This window comes from Lissotriton vulgaris, chromosome 8 (genome assembly GCF_964263255.1).
Source record: "Lissotriton vulgaris chromosome 8, aLisVul1.2, whole genome shotgun sequence".
In the NCBI taxonomy this organism is placed as follows: Eukaryota; Metazoa; Chordata; class Amphibia; order Caudata; family Salamandridae; genus Lissotriton; species Lissotriton vulgaris.
In genome coordinates, this window is record NC_141696.1 from 1,352,103,964 (window position 1) to 1,352,122,681 (window position 18,718).

General features: G+C 46.3%; 1 protein-coding gene across 1 annotated transcript in view; it reads left to right on the plus strand.

Moving 5' to 3' along the window:
- Positions 1–18,718, plus strand: part of MTMR2 (myotubularin related protein 2) — a 270,640-nt gene that overhangs the window by 189,627 nt on the left and 62,295 nt on the right. Inside the window, exon 11 of the mRNA XM_086935293.1 lies at positions 965–1,057. Coding sequence (XP_086791419.1) covers positions 965–1,057 — 93 coding nt within the window. The remainder of the gene's footprint in view (positions 1–964; positions 1,058–18,718) is intronic.

Consider the following 18,718-nt stretch of genomic DNA (forward strand, 5'->3'; position numbering starts at 1 on the left):
GAATGTCTTCCCATTCATTCTTATGGGCCTCTTGGCCCATAGGAATGAACGGGAAAGCATTCCTTAATAGTGAATCGCAATTGTCGATTCGCTATTAAGTAATATGTAGGAATCACAATTTTGTTTGGTGAAACCTACATACATTGCATTTTGCTATTCTATAATAGCAAATTGGTAAAATTCGGTATTATAGAATCGCAAAAATCAATCTTGATACATCTGCCCCAAAATGTTTACAGATTCCATAACTCACATGTACATTGCAGTAGCTTAAAATCACATAATTCTACCATGTGATACACCTACACATGGTTCCCATAAAATTCCCTAATCATGTTAAAACAAATAAAGATAATTTAAGCTCATACTTTTCTCAAGCTCCCTACACAATGAAGCTTCTCTAAGCTTCCTTCTGCAACATAATGAGATACATAGGACAGGCTGTACACTGCAGGTGCATTACACCAGCTCTTTGACACTTTCTACAATTATTTCGTAAAAGGAAAACATTTCACATGGGAACGAAAACAAGGACACATCGAAATTGTAAATGTGGAGTCAGCTTTTCCTATAAATAAAGAAATACAATATGAAACAAGATGACAACCAGACGTTAACAATTGTAAATACAATCCTACACTAGCTATAGTCAATCTAAAAAGGAATGTACACATGGTAATGTTTATATGAATGCAACGTACACATGTTAATCTTGATATGAATACAAAACAATGAGTAAGAAAATAGCACCATCAGTGGTTTGAATGCAGTATGGAAAAAATCAGAAAAGGGCTACACACAGATGAAACAGAAAAGCTTCTAGTTAATTCTTTAATTATATATTTTGCACTTCTGCCCTCTTCTGAGATCTCTTAATTGCCTTCTTCTTCATTACAGTTTTACTTGCTTCTCTGAAAATGTAAGTCCTGTGTAGTTTTAATAGTTTATTTCCGTTTTATTTTAGAGAGTTGGACATGGAGATCAAAACCACGCAGATGCTGACAGATCCCCTGTTTTTTTACAGTTCATTGATTGCGTTTGGCAAATGACTAGACAGGTATGCTCACATCACTTAGTACGTGGTAAAGTTGTATGCTGACGTTCATATCACCTAATTCTGCATTTTGTCTTTTGTCGCCATTATCCAAAGGGGAAAATTCATTACATTTTCCTTAGCTTTCCTGATGTTTATTTTTTAATATTCGCTGTCCAAACTTGGGTTCACATTCATATTTTTTCTGGTCAATTGCAGCTTTAACTGAGATTAGAATTTAAATTTTGCTAAGAAGTGACAAGTTATTTTTTTAACAATACTGGTTTAGTGGTGAAATCTTTAAGGATTAGTACCTTCATGGGGGGGATTTATAGCCCCAAAACACCTGAAACATTGTTGCAATTCAGTGTCTCTATTTGGAACTTTCATGTTCAAATGGTGATAGAACAGAAGTTCTTAACCAGTGGTTCTCAGACCTCTCAGAGTCCGTGGTACCCAGTCCACAGATCCATATCGAAACTGAAATAAAATTGCATTTGTATGTACACTTACTACCCTTGAGGATGCCCATTGGATATTGGGATTAATCTTGTGCTCTCAAAGAAACTATTCCATGCATTTACTCCAGCTTCTTTGTGGGACATTCATGATTTAGGTGGGACCATTAGTGGGGGTTCTGTGAGAAGCAAAGAGATGGAATGAATAGATGTTGTTAGGTTACTGGCAAATGGTTTCAAAGAGAGAGAGATTAATATAGACATGCTATTTAGAGTAATCTATATATGCAGGCGGCATGCAGAAGGTAGAAGGGACGGAAAGGGGAATGCAAAATAAATATGTAAGAGGGGTGTGGCTTGTGTGCAGATTATGGCGGCCGCAATTTAACACAGCTCCGCAGGAACACCTACCATCCGTCATTAGCCTGTGGCTACACCGATGAGGAAAAGTCGCCATCATAAGGGCCTGGGTCCGATAAGTTCATATAGCATTATGGGAGAGTTTCATTAACCCGGATGCTGATGGAGTCGCTGAAAGTGAGGAGCTGCCAATGTATCCTGCCAGATGAGGCCCTGAGGTGGAGGCAATAACTTATGGCAGTGAGGGACGGAAGAGTAGATCACCGGGCGGGGTGCGAACAGAGCGGTTCTCTGTCGCGGGGGCCTGGCAGATGGGGAAGCAGCTGCCATCACCTTCTCTGTCCAATGAGAGCCACACAGGGTCTGGCCGCAGAGGATGCAAAGGGCATGTCGGATCTGGTGGCGAGTCAGGAGTGAGCACTGCACCACACCCGAGCTGTGGGGCCGATAGATGGCGATAGGGTCTCCGCGAAGGTGCATCCGGCAGACAGAGTGATCAGACCCTACGGTTCAAGGCACCTAGAATGTATTGGCCTAGTTCACAGGCGGCAAGATTCCATAGCACAGCCAGATGCAGACCACAACCATTAGTGTGAGTGTCGGAGGGAGGTGACGTCTCAGATAGCACCTTCTGGGCATCGTGCATGCCTATCTACCCTTGTGTTGCCAAAGTGGATGGACTGGCGACCCCAATCACACACACAACAGGAGTGGAGGGGACAAACAAGCAGGCCCTGACTCCCTGGAGGCACACCGGCTGTAGCCCACAAAACAAGTCTGGGAGCCATCGCCTCATCCGATGGCGGGCGCTGTGACCTACCCCCAGAGCAAGCACAAGGCAGCACCAGACCCCGCTGAACCCCATTAGGAGGCTACGTAGTGGGCGGGCAAAACAGTCGCGGAGACGGCCAAACCAGATTTCGATGCGGCTTGCGGCCAGGTAGGCCCCCCTCCACCCTGCGTCTTGCCTGGTGTTCACATCCTAAGTTGGAGGTCATACAATAGTGTTGGCCCGGCAAGCAGAGGATCTAACTGCACGTGCCACCCCCAAGGAGATGAAATGGGGGTTGGGCAAGTCGGTGGTAGAACCAAGCTTGTGGGGGACAGAAGACCGCACACAAGACCACCAGTACCACATGACTAAAGATAAGGGCTGCCCAATGCCAAACAAAGCCCTCTAAACAAATATACTCACCTATGCGAGCCCTCAGTACAGGCAGGGGTGGGCAACCAGAAAGGACCGGTACCTGATAATGCTGCCCTGTTGGCCGCCATCACACAGTCTCAAGATGTCCTTGACACTAGGATAGGAGCTGTGGACTCTTAAGGTTACGTTGCTCAGACAAGACCTCCGCAGTGCAGTGGAGTGGATTGCTGAGGCAGAGACCCTGGTCTCGGGGGTTGAGGATTCCATCACATCCCTGCAGTAAACAGTGTCCAAGCTCACCTCCATGACCAGGGAACTGGTGGCATGAGTGGAAGATGCTGTAATAATATGCGCTTTGTTGGGTTTCCTGAGGGATGCAAGGGCACCTTGATGGAGCAGTTCCTAGATCACTGGCTCTGTAAATTGCTGCCATCAGGAGCCCACTCATTTTGTTGTCGAACTGGCCCATTGGGTTCTGATGTGCCGCCCTCCCCCGGAGGCCAGGCCTAGATCAGTTATTGCTGAACTATATGGATAGGGACATCATCCTTAAACATGCCGGTTTCAGGAGAAACTTTTGTACCAATCACATACCATTATGATCTTTCCAGACTACACCAGGCTGGTGTAGCAACACCGTCAGTCTTTCCAAGCCGTCAACCAATGCCTTTGCAATAAAATATCCGATGTATGCTTCAGTACCCCACAAAACTCTAAGTGGTCTACCAATTGCATACTCTCTTCTTTGATTCCCCTACAGAGATGTTTCCAGTGGACAAACGAAAGGTTCCGCGTTAATGTTACACTTCGCTATGTATAGAATCAGACTCCTCTCAGAGCGACAAGCAGAACAAGACCGCAAAGACTTCAGCTACTCGTCGCCACCAGTCTCATTTGTCCTGGAGGAGCTCTAGCTGGGTGGCTGACGCACCGGCGAATGGGCCTGACTTCCCGGACATCTGGCACAGACTAACCTAAGTAACATTGGGGTGAATACACTCTAGTTGGGAACTCAAAAGCATATAATGCTATAGGTGGCCAAGCATGTCATGTCATAGGTTTTTGTATAGCGCACTTTCACCGTGAGGTCTCAAGGCGCTTGCAGCAAAAACGGTAGACCACATTAACCCCTTCGATGCTTGTGATGGAACCATTCAGTCATCAGTCATGGTTGGGCTGTGCTGATGACGGAATGGTTCCATCACGACCACACCCATTAACATAGGGGCCCAGCACGGCAGGATAATCTCCCTAGCAGCCAAGGTGTTAATAACTGTTGAGAAAAATGTCGGGGTTGTTTGGGAACAACCAGGTTTTGAGCATTTTACGGAATTGTTTATGTTCAGTGATAGATATCAGGTGCGGGGGCAATTTGTTCCAAAGTGAAGGAGCATGATAGGAAAAGGCACGCTGGCCATATAGGGAAGTACGGACTCGTGGTTGAATCAGGAGAAGCTTATTGCTGGACCTTAAAGGTCTTGTGGGTATATACCAGTTGAGTTTTTTTTTAAAGATATTCAGGGCCGGTGTTGTGCAGAGTCTTGTGTGTTGTACTCAGAATGTTAAAGTGGCTTCTCTGACGCACCGGGAGCCAATGGAGTTTTTTTAGGCATGGAGCAGAGGCAGTTCTGGGGGTAGATTCAAAACTAATCTGGCTGCAGTATTTTGAAGAGTCTGCAGCTTTGAGAGCAGATCCTCATTGATAGCGGCATGCAGAGAATTCCCATAATCTAGATGGCTGATGATCAAGCCCTGTACCATGGGTTTTCTGGCTTCGATAAGAAGCCATTTAAAAATCTTCTGAAGATTACGTAAGATACCATAGCAGGTGCCTGTGACCTGGTTAACATGGTTTCTCATGGATACAGCACAATCTATCATTATTCCCAGATTGCGTACAGCTGGGTTTGGGGAGGGGCATACTCCCAATTCAGAAGGCCACCAGTCTTGCGACCAGGATTTTTCAGCATTACCAAACAGCATGACTTCAGTTTAACTAGCATTCAATTGCAATTTGTTGTTGTTCATCCAATTACTAATCTCGATCATACCGTTTTTAATATGAGAACAAGTCCCGGAATGATCTGTGCCATAAGTGATGAGCAATTGGGTATCGTCAGCATATGATACGGTAAAAAAAACGTATGATTTGATGATCTTCGCCAACGGAGTTAAATATACATTGAATAGTAGAGGACTCAAAATGGATCCTTGGGGAACCCCCACGCTTACCGGGCGGCTGCTTGAGACCAGATTGTCCACTCGCACAGAGGTGAGGCGATCAGCTAGATAGTTTTCAATCCAACCGAGAGCCCCTCCTCTGATACCTATCTCCCACAGTCGATGTATCAAGATACTGTGGGAGATGGTATCAAAAGCGGCGGATAGGTCCAGAAGGATAAGAATAGCTGAGTCGCCTCTATCCACCGTGAGCCTGCTGTTATCTACGATCTCAATAACTGCTGTCTCCGTGCCATGAGCGGCACGGAAACCCGATTGAGAGGGGTCTAGAACCCCATGTGATTCTATAAAAGTCGTGAGCCGTCTGTTAACTAGATGTTCTAATACTTTCCCAAAATAGGGTAGCAGTGAAATAGGCCGGAAGTGAACAGGTAATGTGGGATCAGTGGAAGTTTTTTTTAAGATGGGTCTAATTTGAGCGTGTTTCCATTTGGTAGGCACAATTGCTAGCTCCAGTGAGGTGTTAAAAATTTCCTTGAGAGAATCAGCCAATAATGGGGAGATTTTAGTGCAACGGCGAGGCAGGAAGGGGTCCAAAGGGGTACCAGATTTTACTTTGTTTAGGCCCTCAAGTATTTCGGCAACGGTGATGAGATCAAATTCGGTCAGACTAGGAATATCCTTGCCATTAACCGGGGAAGATTTTATTAATGGGGGGTTGTTTTGCTGGAGTGGGTTAGAGTCCGAGTTCGAAAAAGAAGAATAGATTGATTTAATTTTGTTATCAAAGAAAGTGGACATGGACTCGACCCATTCTTGGGTGGCTACAAACGGGTGCTGTTCGACCCGAGGTGATGAAACTTCTTTTAGTATTTTGAATAGTTATTTTCTTGAGTTAGCAGCATTATTTATACGCGTGGTTAAATAGGTCTTTTTAGCCATTTTGATGTTTTTTACATAGAGTAAATGTAACGATTTGTAGTTAGTACGGTCCTCTTTCTTCTTAGTTTTCCGCCATTGCCGTTCTGCGAGTTGGAGTTCTTGCCCCCCCCCTACTAGATTGTTAATGTTGGGTAAGGGGATCGATTGGGACAAGCCGTGACGGACTCCCCGTTGGGGTGGGTCATCGACCGGTTCCAAAACAGATACTTCCAGTTCTCGAAGTATGGGGTGCAGGTTGTTTAATGCTTGTTGAAACTGTAGCAGTTATCTCATCATAATAGGAGTACTTTTTTTGGTATTATTATTATTTTTGATTGTTTTTCCTTTTCGGTGCCTGCCCGATTCTCGCTCCCTCGCACACCAAGCAGATAAACACTGAACATGACCCAAACATGAGTGCCAAGTTGCTGAAGAGTCCCTCTGACTGCCTCCTGATAATGTCATTGAATGTAAATGGTCTACTCAGCAAGATTAAGAGAAGGGCCTTCCTGAAGCAGGCCATACGGATGGCGGCAGATGTCCTATTTCTAGTAGAGACCCACCTTATTGAGAACAAGGTCCTCTCCCTGGCTAGACGGGGATACACTCAGGTTTACCACTTGGGGTTCACACAGGGTTCCAGGGGTACAGGTGTCCTGATCAAGCAGACAGTTCCCTTACAGCACATTGAGACATGGATAGGCAAATATGGTAGATACACTTCAGTAACGGAGTTGCTTTATGGAGAATCTCTTACATTACTAAGTGTATATGTCCCACCTGCCCTTGCACATTTTTTTGTCCAATTACTGACAAGGCTCTGTGGTGAGCTGCCGGGTAGACTTGTGGTGTTGGGGTGGGGGCTGGAATGGAGTTGTCACCCTGCGGTAGATCCATGGCGCTCACAGGGGCTGGCGACGGGGTCAACGCACCTATCTCCCTTTATTTCAGTCTAGTGGATGTATGTTGGCCCCACCACTCTACCCCAGGTAGTTACACTTTTTTCCCTGCAGCCTGCAGCTTGTATTCTCAATTAGAATATTTCCTAGTTCCCCACAATTATTTACACAGAGTGGCAGATATCACAGTGCTCCCCAGGGGACTATCAGATCACTCTCCGGTGGCACTGGGTCTTCAGATGGGTCACCAGCACCATGCGTTTCGTTGGTACCTGTCGCCATGGCATCTTCAGAGCCCCGACTATTGCAAACATAAAGAGGATTCCATAAAGGTTTACTTTTCACATAATATAGGCACCATGACATCCCCCAGATGCTATGGGAGGCTCTGACGCCCATGCTCCAAGGGGCAGGTATCAGCTATTGTGTAGGGGAGCTGCGGCGCAAATTGTGAGATATAGTAGATCTTGAGATCGAAATCGCAGAACTGGTTTTACAGGATCCCCAACATGACAGCCAGTATGTACGTAGACAGCTTGGCCTGGCTCAGCAGCATCACCACCAGGTCCTGATGGACAAGGCGTGGTTAGCTTGGCAAGCATCCCAGAGCCTTATTTACCACCTGGGGGGACAAGTTGAGTCAAATGCTTCATAGATTATGCAAGAGTATCCCCAGAATGTCTCCTTTTTCCCAAATTAAGAATGAGTCAGGTACACTACTTATGGACCCAGGAGAGATAGTGTGTAGTTTTGCTTCCCATTTCAAAGGGGTCTATGCCAAAAAATGAGGTGGTGTCCAGATTGAAAATGAGGTGGTGTCCAGATTGAAGAGTTTGTATGTGCGCTCCTGATCTGTATTCTCTCCCCAGCAGCGTGTAACTCGTTAGACGCCTGGCTCACGGGGAGGAATTTACATTGGCCATGGCCAATATGAACATGAGCAAAGCTCCCTGGCCAATCAGTTTCCCCTGTGAAATTTTTAAAATCTACATGGCCAAGCTCTGGATCATCTCCTAGGAACGATTTTTTCCATGGTGGTCACTCCAACAGATTGGTGCCATGTAGAGATCATGGTTTACCCCAAGCTGGGCCGCACAGCGGATGATCTCACTTCGTATCTCTCAATTTTCCTGTTAAACCTAGAGGTTAAAATATTAGCCTAGGCATTGGTAAATAGACTAATTAATAATATTCCAGACTTGGTCCACCCTGATCAGTGCAGTTTTATGCCCTACCCGGCGACCCACCACAATATCTGTTGAACAATGGCCGATAGGCTGATGAAGCAAGCAATGCTCTTCCTGGGTGACATAGACAGAGCATTTGACTCTGTGAGCTGGAAGTATTTATTTATGCTCCTCCAGCGTCTCAGTTTCGGTCCACGGTTCACTTCTTATCTCTGACTGTTTTACACAGACTTGACAGTGTCAGTGAGGGTGACGGGGACCCAGTCTGTGGCTTTGAGTGGGGGGACAGAATTTCAGACAGGATTGCGTAATATGCCAATTGATGTTCTCTTCATTATGACATCACCGGACACAACGGGACCCAGGATGCTACAGATCATGCGCATATTTGTGAAAACCTCAGGGCTACACATTAATACACCAAAATCTACAGTTTATGCAGTGGGCACTGGCCCTTACAGATTGCGGTAGGCCACATGTGGGTTGAAAATTCTTGGGCGTTTATCTGTCCCCGGATGAGGCGTGGCTTAGAATACCAATGTTGAGCCATTATTTGATGGCCTTAAAGATGATATAAAGATCTGGTCAGTGCTTCCGCTGTCCCTGACGAAACAGTAGCGCTCGTCAAAGTGGTCTCCCTCCCCAGAGTCCTCTACCAAATACAGAATTTATCTATATGACATCCCGCTACAGTGGTTCCGTAAACTGAATTCCATCCTTAATGCCTTTTTCTGAGACTACCTACTGTGGGGACATTGCAGCAGCAGAGTCGAGTCATATTATCTAGCTGCTCACCTCCTTATTATAAACGACTGGTGGTATGATAGACATGGTAACCCTGTGTATGTATTAGACAAATGGGCAATGGGTACTACTCCACTGATAGCATACATTCACTGGATTCCTTAAGTGGGATCTCCACCTTGGTGGATGTCATGCACAGCACAGTTCTCAAATCATTCCAGACCCTCCAGACAGAATTCCAATTATATCAAAGCCAATTTCATAGGTGTCTCCAGCTCTGCCATGTGTTGAACTCCTACATAAACGCATTATTGGACGTTCCTGAACTTAATCCCCTAGAGGGTAGTCTTATTATGGGTGACCAAGTTAATCATAAAATCTCAAAAATCTATCAGACAGTCATATCTAATCAACCAGATGTATTTGTTGCCCTTTGCACGGCCTGGGAGGCCAATGCGGGAGAGTTGGAAAAATGAAGACTGGACGGAGATTCTGGGTTCCCTGCGCCTCTTGCGGCTAGGCTCCGATTGATTCAGTTCAAATACATCCACAGGGTCTATCATACTTGTCACCGGATCTGGCATATTGGGGTGATTGCCTCCCCTGCATGTCACCACTGTGGTGCGGAAGAGGGCACAATCCATACAATAAGGAGTTGTCCAGCGTTGGAAAGATTGTAGAATAGAGCTAGAACTGGTCCATCATATGCTACAAAAAATTGATGAGGAAATTAGGGCATTCTATGGAGGAAGGGAGAGCGCACACTGGGGAGCAGTCAAATTTGTTTTCGTGTTGCATCCAACATGTTTTTCTGTGTGCCAATAAATGTGGGTGTGGGGAAAGAGGAGGTGTCGACAGGACAGTTAATTTTATTTATAGTGTACTTTGTTTTGCAATTTTCTTTCAGTATATGGCCTGTGTTGGACATGTTGGATTTCTTAAATGCAACTTAATAAAATGTGTTAAAAAAGTAAATATATATTAAAAATGTAAGTATAATTTAAGGTCTGTTTTTCATGCAGGGTTTTAGGAATATAACAGGGAGATTGTTTTCAATATCATGCAATCTGTGTATGTGAACCTGTAGAAAGAAATACATTTAAAATTACCCTCTGAAGGGAGGTGGTTTTGAACAGTCTTTCTAGAGACATTTTAACTTTCAAGAGGTAGCAGATACTTGCCTCGCCTCAAAAAGCAACCCCATTGCACGTTGAGACCTTTTTACGAACCACTATCAAGCAGTGACATTTAAGCATATACGAGTACCTGTAATTACCATTTGACTTTGACAACACCGTTGAGTAAGTTCTTGTACACATCACCCAACTGTTGCAATACTTACAAACACAGAGAGGACACCTTTGTCTAATTACTTCAGCAGTACATTATTATGAAGTGTTATGACTATGTACCTCCGGATCTGGTCTTGTGGATTCTGGGGATGGAGGAGAGGGCGAGGTGGGCGGATCGGAGTTGTCTGGTGGGTACGTGAAATGTGAGGTGGTGGTTCAGGTACGTATTAGTTGTGCAGGGCTTTGTAGGCGTGAGTGAGGCGCTTGAAAGTGTCTCTTTTGTTGACTGGAAGCCAGTGGTTTTGTCGGAGGTGTTGCATGATGTGGCTGCGGCAGGGAATGTTGAGGACCAGTCTGGCGGTGGCGTTTTGGGCGTACAGTAGTTTATTGAGCTGTTTCTGGGTGGCGCTGTCATAGAGTGTGTTGCCGTAGTCGAGTCTGCTGATGATGAGTGTGGGTGACCGTCCTTCTGGATTCTGTGGGGATCCATCTGAACACACATTTCGCAGTATGGACATTCTCTTATATTACACCTCAAGCGTGTTTCAACCTCCCGCTCCACATCAAAGCCTCCTTCTCTCTTCTTAAATTCTGCAAGAAGCTGAAGGCCTTGTTTTTCAATTAACCAACCTACCATAGGGAGGGCGATGCATACACACCTGCTCAGCGTCAGGATACCCTTGCAAGCGATTGTGCACTTTTCCAATACACATAACATACCCGATGTGAGACACTGTCAATCACTATTATTCCTGTTGACTAGCTGTCCTTTATCCTCAACTCCAACCCTTCCAAGCCCAACTCTATCGCCTTAGTGGATTTCCCCACCATGTCTAGTTTATTAAGTATGGAGTCTAGAGCATTCATCTATCTCTGGCCCTTTGCGAGGTCACTAGCTGCCTCTTCTTCCACCGGTACTCTTCCCCTAGTATTGACTGAATTTTGCTTTATGTTTTCCCTGCCTGAATCCAGACTTGGTAGTCACTCGCCAGCCGGGCAGCTCCTCAAACCTGATAAATATGCTGTCCACTAGAGACGTCTTCCTTGCAGAGCCCACCCTCATCACCCAGCCAGCCCAGGCCTGACTATCTTAGACTAGTTATTGTCTGGCTGTGCGTCCTCCTGCTGGGCCCCAGTATTGCCTCTTGAACTCATCTGCTGCTCGGTGCTCCAAGTAGTAGTGGCTCCCCGGTCCTGGGTGTGCAACTCTATCTGCGCCATTGGAAACAGGAACACCTCCCAGTACAGGACAGCAGCCTTCCACCTGGCGCTGGGCTCTGCCCCCTGCAATCTCCCAAAACATTTTCTTCAAGACAAAATATTAAAGTGCAAAGTAACACTACATGAAACACAAAACCAATTACGTTTGGCAATTATTATAATAGTGCATGTACACATGTTTATTGATGAGACTTAAAAGTCAGCATGAATTGAGTGTTTTTTTTTTAAATAAACTTTTCGATGAAGATAGCACATAGTGAAAATGTGTTACTATATACGGTTTTGTTAAAAAAAAAAACTGCCATAAATAACATTTAGTGACCGGTAGCCAATGCTGCGAGGGAATATGTCTTACAAATAATTTTCTTCAACACACTTGATAACTGAAATGTACAAATATTAATCCACTTGAAGCGCTGCTTTTCCTCTCAGCTGGGCTTGATTTTTCTGCCATTTGTCACTTACAGCTCTTCTTAAAAAGTTTTAAAAAACAAAAAATACTTTCTAACGGATTTCTCTTATACTCGTTTGTTGACATCACTCAACTAATATATATACGTATTAATTAAATTGAAAGACTGCTTTTCCTGCCAGTTGCGTAGTGTCTTTCATTTAGTGCTACAGGTCAGGTATCAGTGGTGCCACGATGAGCTACGAATTGAGATGAACTAGTCTACAGAGTAGTGCAGGTTAATACAGGGGACACATGCCTACATATTTAATACTCCCTGTGGAAAAGTGGATTACTAGTTGGGGTGGATGGTAGCCCACCATAAGTAATGCTGCCACTATTCTTGTTAGGTCCAGCAAAGATTTCAGTAATTAAACCTGAGCTCATCCCCTGGTAGCTCTATGGTAGTGAGCAAACAGGTATTAAATAAATATGTAAAGCATTTAGAAGTACCAAAACAGTTAAAAAGTCAAAAACACAACACAATAAAAATCCCACTACCATTTATAATAGAGAACATTTTAATGAATGAAAAGATCAAAATACCAGAAATCCAATAGAGGGAACCTGAGATATGAATTATTATTTTTTTATTCAATTTTAGCACCAAAAAGCATGATGCGCCAACCTTGGGCATCTGGGCGTGCTAGATCAGGACAAAGGTAAGGCCTAAGGCTAACCGCCATGGACCAGAGATTCATGGCACAGGCAGGTTAAAGAGTTACCTTCAGACATAGAACATTTTCATGAAGTGTAGGTGGTCGTAGAAGTCATCCGTGAGGCAAGCTGCAGGCTCGATCCGAAGCATGGCCTGAGAATGGTAGGTTGCTAAAGAGCAGGGGCCCAGTTCGTTTGTCAACAAAGGCAAAAAAGCTCGGAGCGCGCAAAGTCTGGAGTCAGTGCCCTGGAAGGGGTCAACATTGATTGACTTCAGCATGGCTTCGCTCTCGGTGAAGACGTTGGGTCTTGGAATCTTCTGGAATTCAGATTTCCTTCAGCTGGTAAGCCAGCATGTGGATCCGACTGGCAATTCTGTGTCAACGGCATCAGGTCAACAATGTCTTGGGCCCCCAGCTAGTTCTTCAGAGAAAAAGTTGCCAAAAAGTTACTAACTCCCAGTTTTTGCAGTTTAAGCAAGATGAGTACACACTCTAACAGCAGCCAAGGGTTCCAGGACCTCAGGAACAGCACTCGGGAGTCAGAAATCACTCCCAACAAAAGTCACCAGCAGCGTCCAGGGCAGATTGAGTTGCAACTGGTCAGCTGGGCTCTTCATGAAAGTAGGCCTCTTTTGGCTTTTGTGCCCCTGTGGCTTAAACGGAGGTCAGCCAACTGTCTCTTGGAGTCCTTGGGAGAAATGAGAAATGGGAAACGTTCCAGCACTTCAAATTCTCCTCACAGGTTACTCCAGCACATGAACCACAGATTACCTCCTTCTGTCTTCCCTAGGTCCAGCGGTGTTCTGAAGAGTGTTCTGGGACTGCCAAATTTATGCCCAGTGCCAGCCTGTTGGCTAGGGAAACCCTTGGTCACTCCCTAACCAATGGAGTAAATGTACCCAGAGTAACCCTACCCATGTTTGCAGCACTTCCTGTGTGTTTCACCATAAAATATCCCACAGTACCACTCTTTCCCTAAAATATCACCGCAGAATTTTCTTCCCTTCTGCGAGGATTCGCGTTCAGTGTCATCGTCATTTTATAGATCAAGCATACAGCCTAGCTAAGTTACAGCCTAGCTAAGTACAGTGCAAAAAACGCAAGGACACTTTACAAGAGTAAGGGAATTTTCATGCGTGATTTACAAAGTTTGTTGTAGCGTGCTTTTATAACTATAATTAATTGAAAAGGTTGTGGCATTACGTCTGAGACTGTGCTCCATTAGACCCTTTTCTTGGGGTTATAAACCAATGAACTGCGTCTGAAGTACAAATTCCAGTGCAGGTTAGGGCTACATACGTTAGTGCAAGAAGCTTAATGAGCAGTGGGACTATTACATGCAATCTTATTATTCAGTAAAGAGAGCTATCTTTAGTCATCATTGACCCCTAGTTGACCCATGTTAATTTATCGCTTTGACTTCCTATGTGAGTCGCTTGCGTTTGCTTATCTTAAGATCCTTCTATGAGTTTTAGCAATAAACAGTACTGCTCTGGGAGGAAGATTACCTGTAACAGTGACGGAAGCAGCATTTCGATTTTTCATGTAACACTTTGAGGTCGGTAATGAAATCTCCTAGAAAGGTCAGGCACGGGCAACGGATTCAACACTAATATACATTGAATGAGGCTCTCCATTGCCATATCGATATTTGATTTCGCCTTCCTGATCCACCACTGGTCCCCCTTCAACCAGTGCGCCTCCTTCAAGCGTTCATTCAGCAGGAACATTTATTGCAAGCGGAACAGGAGGTAAAAGCGGGTCTGAGTTTATTTTTTGCATCGCGCTTTCAGTTTCAGTGAAAGAGCGATGCAAAAAATAAACATGCGCCGCTATTAACAAAGCCCCTGTCCCGGCTGCGCACGTCGTGCAGCCTTTGTAAGCAGAACAAGCACGCAAGTGGTGCGCGCTCGCACGCCACAGCGAGACATCTGTTTTGCATTATCGGGCACGATAATGCAAAACAGATGTCGGGCCTGTGGGTAACCGACACCAATAGGCCGTGGGCGGAGCAATGCGCCTGCCTTTGGCCAATTGCTTGCTGTCTTTTTTTAAAAGACGCACGCAAAGGCCAATAGCGTGGGGCAAAACAAAAAGCACACGCACAAAAGTGTGTGATTCTTAGGTTATTTTAGAAGCCCATATATGTGGTCTTTCGCCAGAACAGTACTTGCACGCTGTTACAGGCTTGACCTAAAAATTTTAAACAGGAGAGTGGGTTGGGGTACAAGGCACAGCAGAGGGGGGGCAGGAGAGAAGGATGTGCCTAGGGGCAAAGATATACGAAAGACAATAGGCAGGAGGTGGTGGAGAAACAAGCCGACAGCCGAGGATGGATGAGAGGGGATGGATAACCAAGCCAACAACAGAGGTTGTGGGGTTAGCGGGCTGGAGAATCACAGACAACAGATGGTGGGCGGGGCAGAAAAAGCACACAGACAACAGAGGGTGGGTGCGTGGGTCACATGGACAACAGACTGGAGAAGCATGTGGGCAATATAGGGTGACAGTCGGAGGGAGCTGGAGAAACACAGACATCGGAGGGTGGTGGGCAGGAGGGATGGCTACATACACAGGCAAAGAAGGGTGGGCAGGGAACACAGGGGGAACAAATGGCCAACAGAGGGTGAGCATGCGGAGCAAATGGGAAAGGGAGTGTTGGGGAATCAAAAAAGGCAATGCAGGCTGGTTGGGGAGAAAGCAATAAAGGCAACTGAGGAAGGCGAGAAAGAGGAATATAGATGGGAGGGAATTACATGAAGGAGACAACTGGTAAACACATGTACTCGGCCGAAAAACAGTGCAGAGATTAGGGGAGGGCAAGCAACATGAGGGGGGTTCATGAGAAATGGAAAGGAGGAGGAGGGATGGGGTGAACATGAAGGATTAAACAACAGATATGGGAGGAGGACGGGGAAGTGATGAAACAACGGATAGTGTAGGAGGACATGAGTGATTAAACAATGGATAGGGGAGAAGAGGGGTGGGGGTGTGATTTAACAACAGACAGGGGAGGAGGGCAGTGGAGGAATGATTAAACAACAGACAAGAGGAGGGCAGTGGGGGAATGATTAAACAACGGACACAGGCGGTGTGGGGTGACTAAAGAACAGACACAGGAGGAGGACGGGGTGATTTTACAATTGACAAAGGGGAGTGCTTAAACAATGGAAACAGGTGGATGGTGGGGGGAGAGGTTAAGCAACTGACATGGCAGGAGAGCGGGGTAGTGATCGAACAACAGACGTAGGAGCAGCCACAGCGCCGTGAGGGGAACGGCTTGTTAGCTGACCACCAGTCCCGTGAGGGGGACAGCATCGCGGCTCTACTACCGCCGCCTACAACTCCCAGGTACCCTTACGGGAGCAACGTCACCACAGCGCCGGCGCCAGCACTCAAAGCGCTCCCGCACCCAGGCTAAGCGGGACGCGCTCACCTCTCTGCCGAGACGCCGTGAGGGGAACGGCTGACTCCGGGCCATATTTCTATCTTCAAGGTCCCCTTGCTGCACCAGCAGCCACAGCGCCGTGAGGGGAACGGCTTGTTAGCTGACCACCAGTCCCGTGAGGGGGACAGCATCGCGGCTCTACTACCGCCGCCTACAACTCCCAGGTACCCTTACGGGAGCAACGTCACCACAGCACCGGCGCCAGCACTCAAAGCGCTCCCGCACCCAGGCTAAGCGGGACGCGCTCACCTCTCTGCCGAGACGCCGTGAGGGGAACGGCTGACTCCGGGCCATATTTCTATCTTCAAGGTCCCCTTGCTGCACCAGCAGCCACAGCGCCGTGAGGGGAACGGCTTGTTAGCTGACCACCAGTCCCGTGAGGGGGACAGCATCGCGGCTCTACTACCGCCGCCTACAACTCCCAGGTACCCTTACGGGAGCAACGTCACCACAGCGCCGGCGCCAGCACTCAAAGCGCTCCCGCACCCAGGCTAAGCGGGACGCGCTCACCTCTCTGCCGAGACGCCGTGAGGGGAACGGCTGACTCCGGGCCATATTTCTATCTTCAAGGTCCCCTTGCTGCACCAGCAGCCACAGCGCCGTGAGGGGAACGGCTTGTTAGCTGACCACCAGTCCCGTGAGGGGGACAGCATCGCGGCTCTACTACCGCCGCCTACATCTCCCAGGTACCCTTACGGGAGCAACGTCACCACAGCGCCGGCGCCAGCACTCAAAGCGCTCCCACATCCACGCACCGCGGGACGCGCGCGGGCTAAGCCCGGGCAAAGGGCGGGCCCTCTTAGGCCCTCAGAGGCCGGAGGAGGTCGGGTTGGGTCCAGCCCTCTAACGCATTGAGAATAAGGTATTTGCCACTGATTTGTGTGACTGTGTATTTTACATTGAGAATAAGGAACTTGAGAACACTTTGCATCTTACCGGTCTGGGACAAAGAACTTAATACTGATCAACCAACACTAGTGATTTGATATCAGACTGTGAGCTCACGTATAAACTGTCCCAGGTATTGGCACTTCTTTACTAGTCTGTCGATTGTTGCAGTATCTGGCACAGGCCCCACATCCTGATTTCAATAGGTGATTATACCCATAGTCTATTGCCAGTTATAGTCAACATGTCTCCAAGGGGAAGCCGCAGTAGAACTGCAGCAGCCGGGGGTAACAGCAAAATCTGCAAAACTGGCCCCATTGACAATTTTATAACCAAGGCAAATGACGCTATAAATCAGGGTATATCCATTCTAGAACGCAGGGTGTCGCAAGATCTTGCCCATGCTAGACGCTCCTCTTTGGGACTTATTGCTTCCGCAACTACTCCTATCCAGGTCTTGCCTATAAATAATGGTCCTGTACTACATACAGGCGCTGATGTCCATACCATCCCAAATGTGGTGAATTTATCTGCCTCCATTCCCCTGATAGACTCCGACACGGACATTAGTCTTGATTTAGAGAAGACTCCTGACCTACATATGACCCCCTCACCGGAAATTATACCGGTAGACAACACCAGGGAATTAAGGGGAAGACGAGAGGGTGCCATTAAGAAACTGCAATTGAACCAAAATGCACCTACGTCTAAAACCCTTAAGGTCAGTAAACAAAAACAAGTCCTGCCCCAATATCAAGGGGAAGAGATTAATTTAAATCCCAATCCAAACACAAGTAGGACTGAGGAGACATTTAATGACCCCAGGGAGCATGAGGTTGGTATAAGTAAAGAAATGGATGATAGGACAATCGACCGCACCGATTTGGTGAATGACCATATGTTGGCCAAATTGGGCGAACTTCTTAGTATCTATCTATCTCCTATCGAAAGTAGGCTCGCCCGGATAGAAAAGCAATTAGCGGAACTAATCACGCCCATTAGGAGCTTATCTAAAACAATTGTTGTAAATGATGTTATCAAACCCACTTTTACTAAAACAGTAGGCTTAGCGGGCTCAGACTCTAATATCTCCCAAGTACCATCTGTAAATATAGTCAATTTACCCAAACCTGCCCCACTTTTACCAAAGGGAATAAGTGTCAGTCAACCAATAGTTAACTGTGACAAGACAGCGCCAGCTATAAGGAAGGATGATAATAACACCAAAACTATCACTAGACCTGCGGTCGGCCAGCCGCCAAAACTTGGAGGTGGTTCCCTTTTGGTTCAACCGACACAAAAAACAACTAGACAGGTACCTTCTCGTATTAATTTACCACCAGAATGCGGGGCTTATGTTCTTGTTTTAGTTAATGTTACCAAACTAAGGAAGGATCAAGAAGAGACCCCCTCATCCCTTAAAAACAAAACCTTACATTGGTTAATTGCAAATTGCAATTTTCCAATAGAGGGTGCTAGGGAAATTATGAATACACAGCGGGTGGGTTGGATAGGCCCACTCAGGAAAAAGTTTGAGGGCGATTGTGTTATAATTAACTTTAAGAATCCACAGTGGGCAGAGAAAACATTAGTAAATGCCCCACCACCCTCAAACCGAGAATTTAACACCACACTCCTTCCATTAGGTTATTTTTACAGACACTTGATACCCCAGAATGAAATCATGGAGAGCCATCCTATCACTTTTCATCATGATTTGAATGTTGGGGCAAGATTCAAATCTCCGCTCTTCATACAAAATCAGGATTTTGGTAATTCGAATGATCACAATAATTGGTGGAACCAAATGTCAAAACAGATGCCAGTGT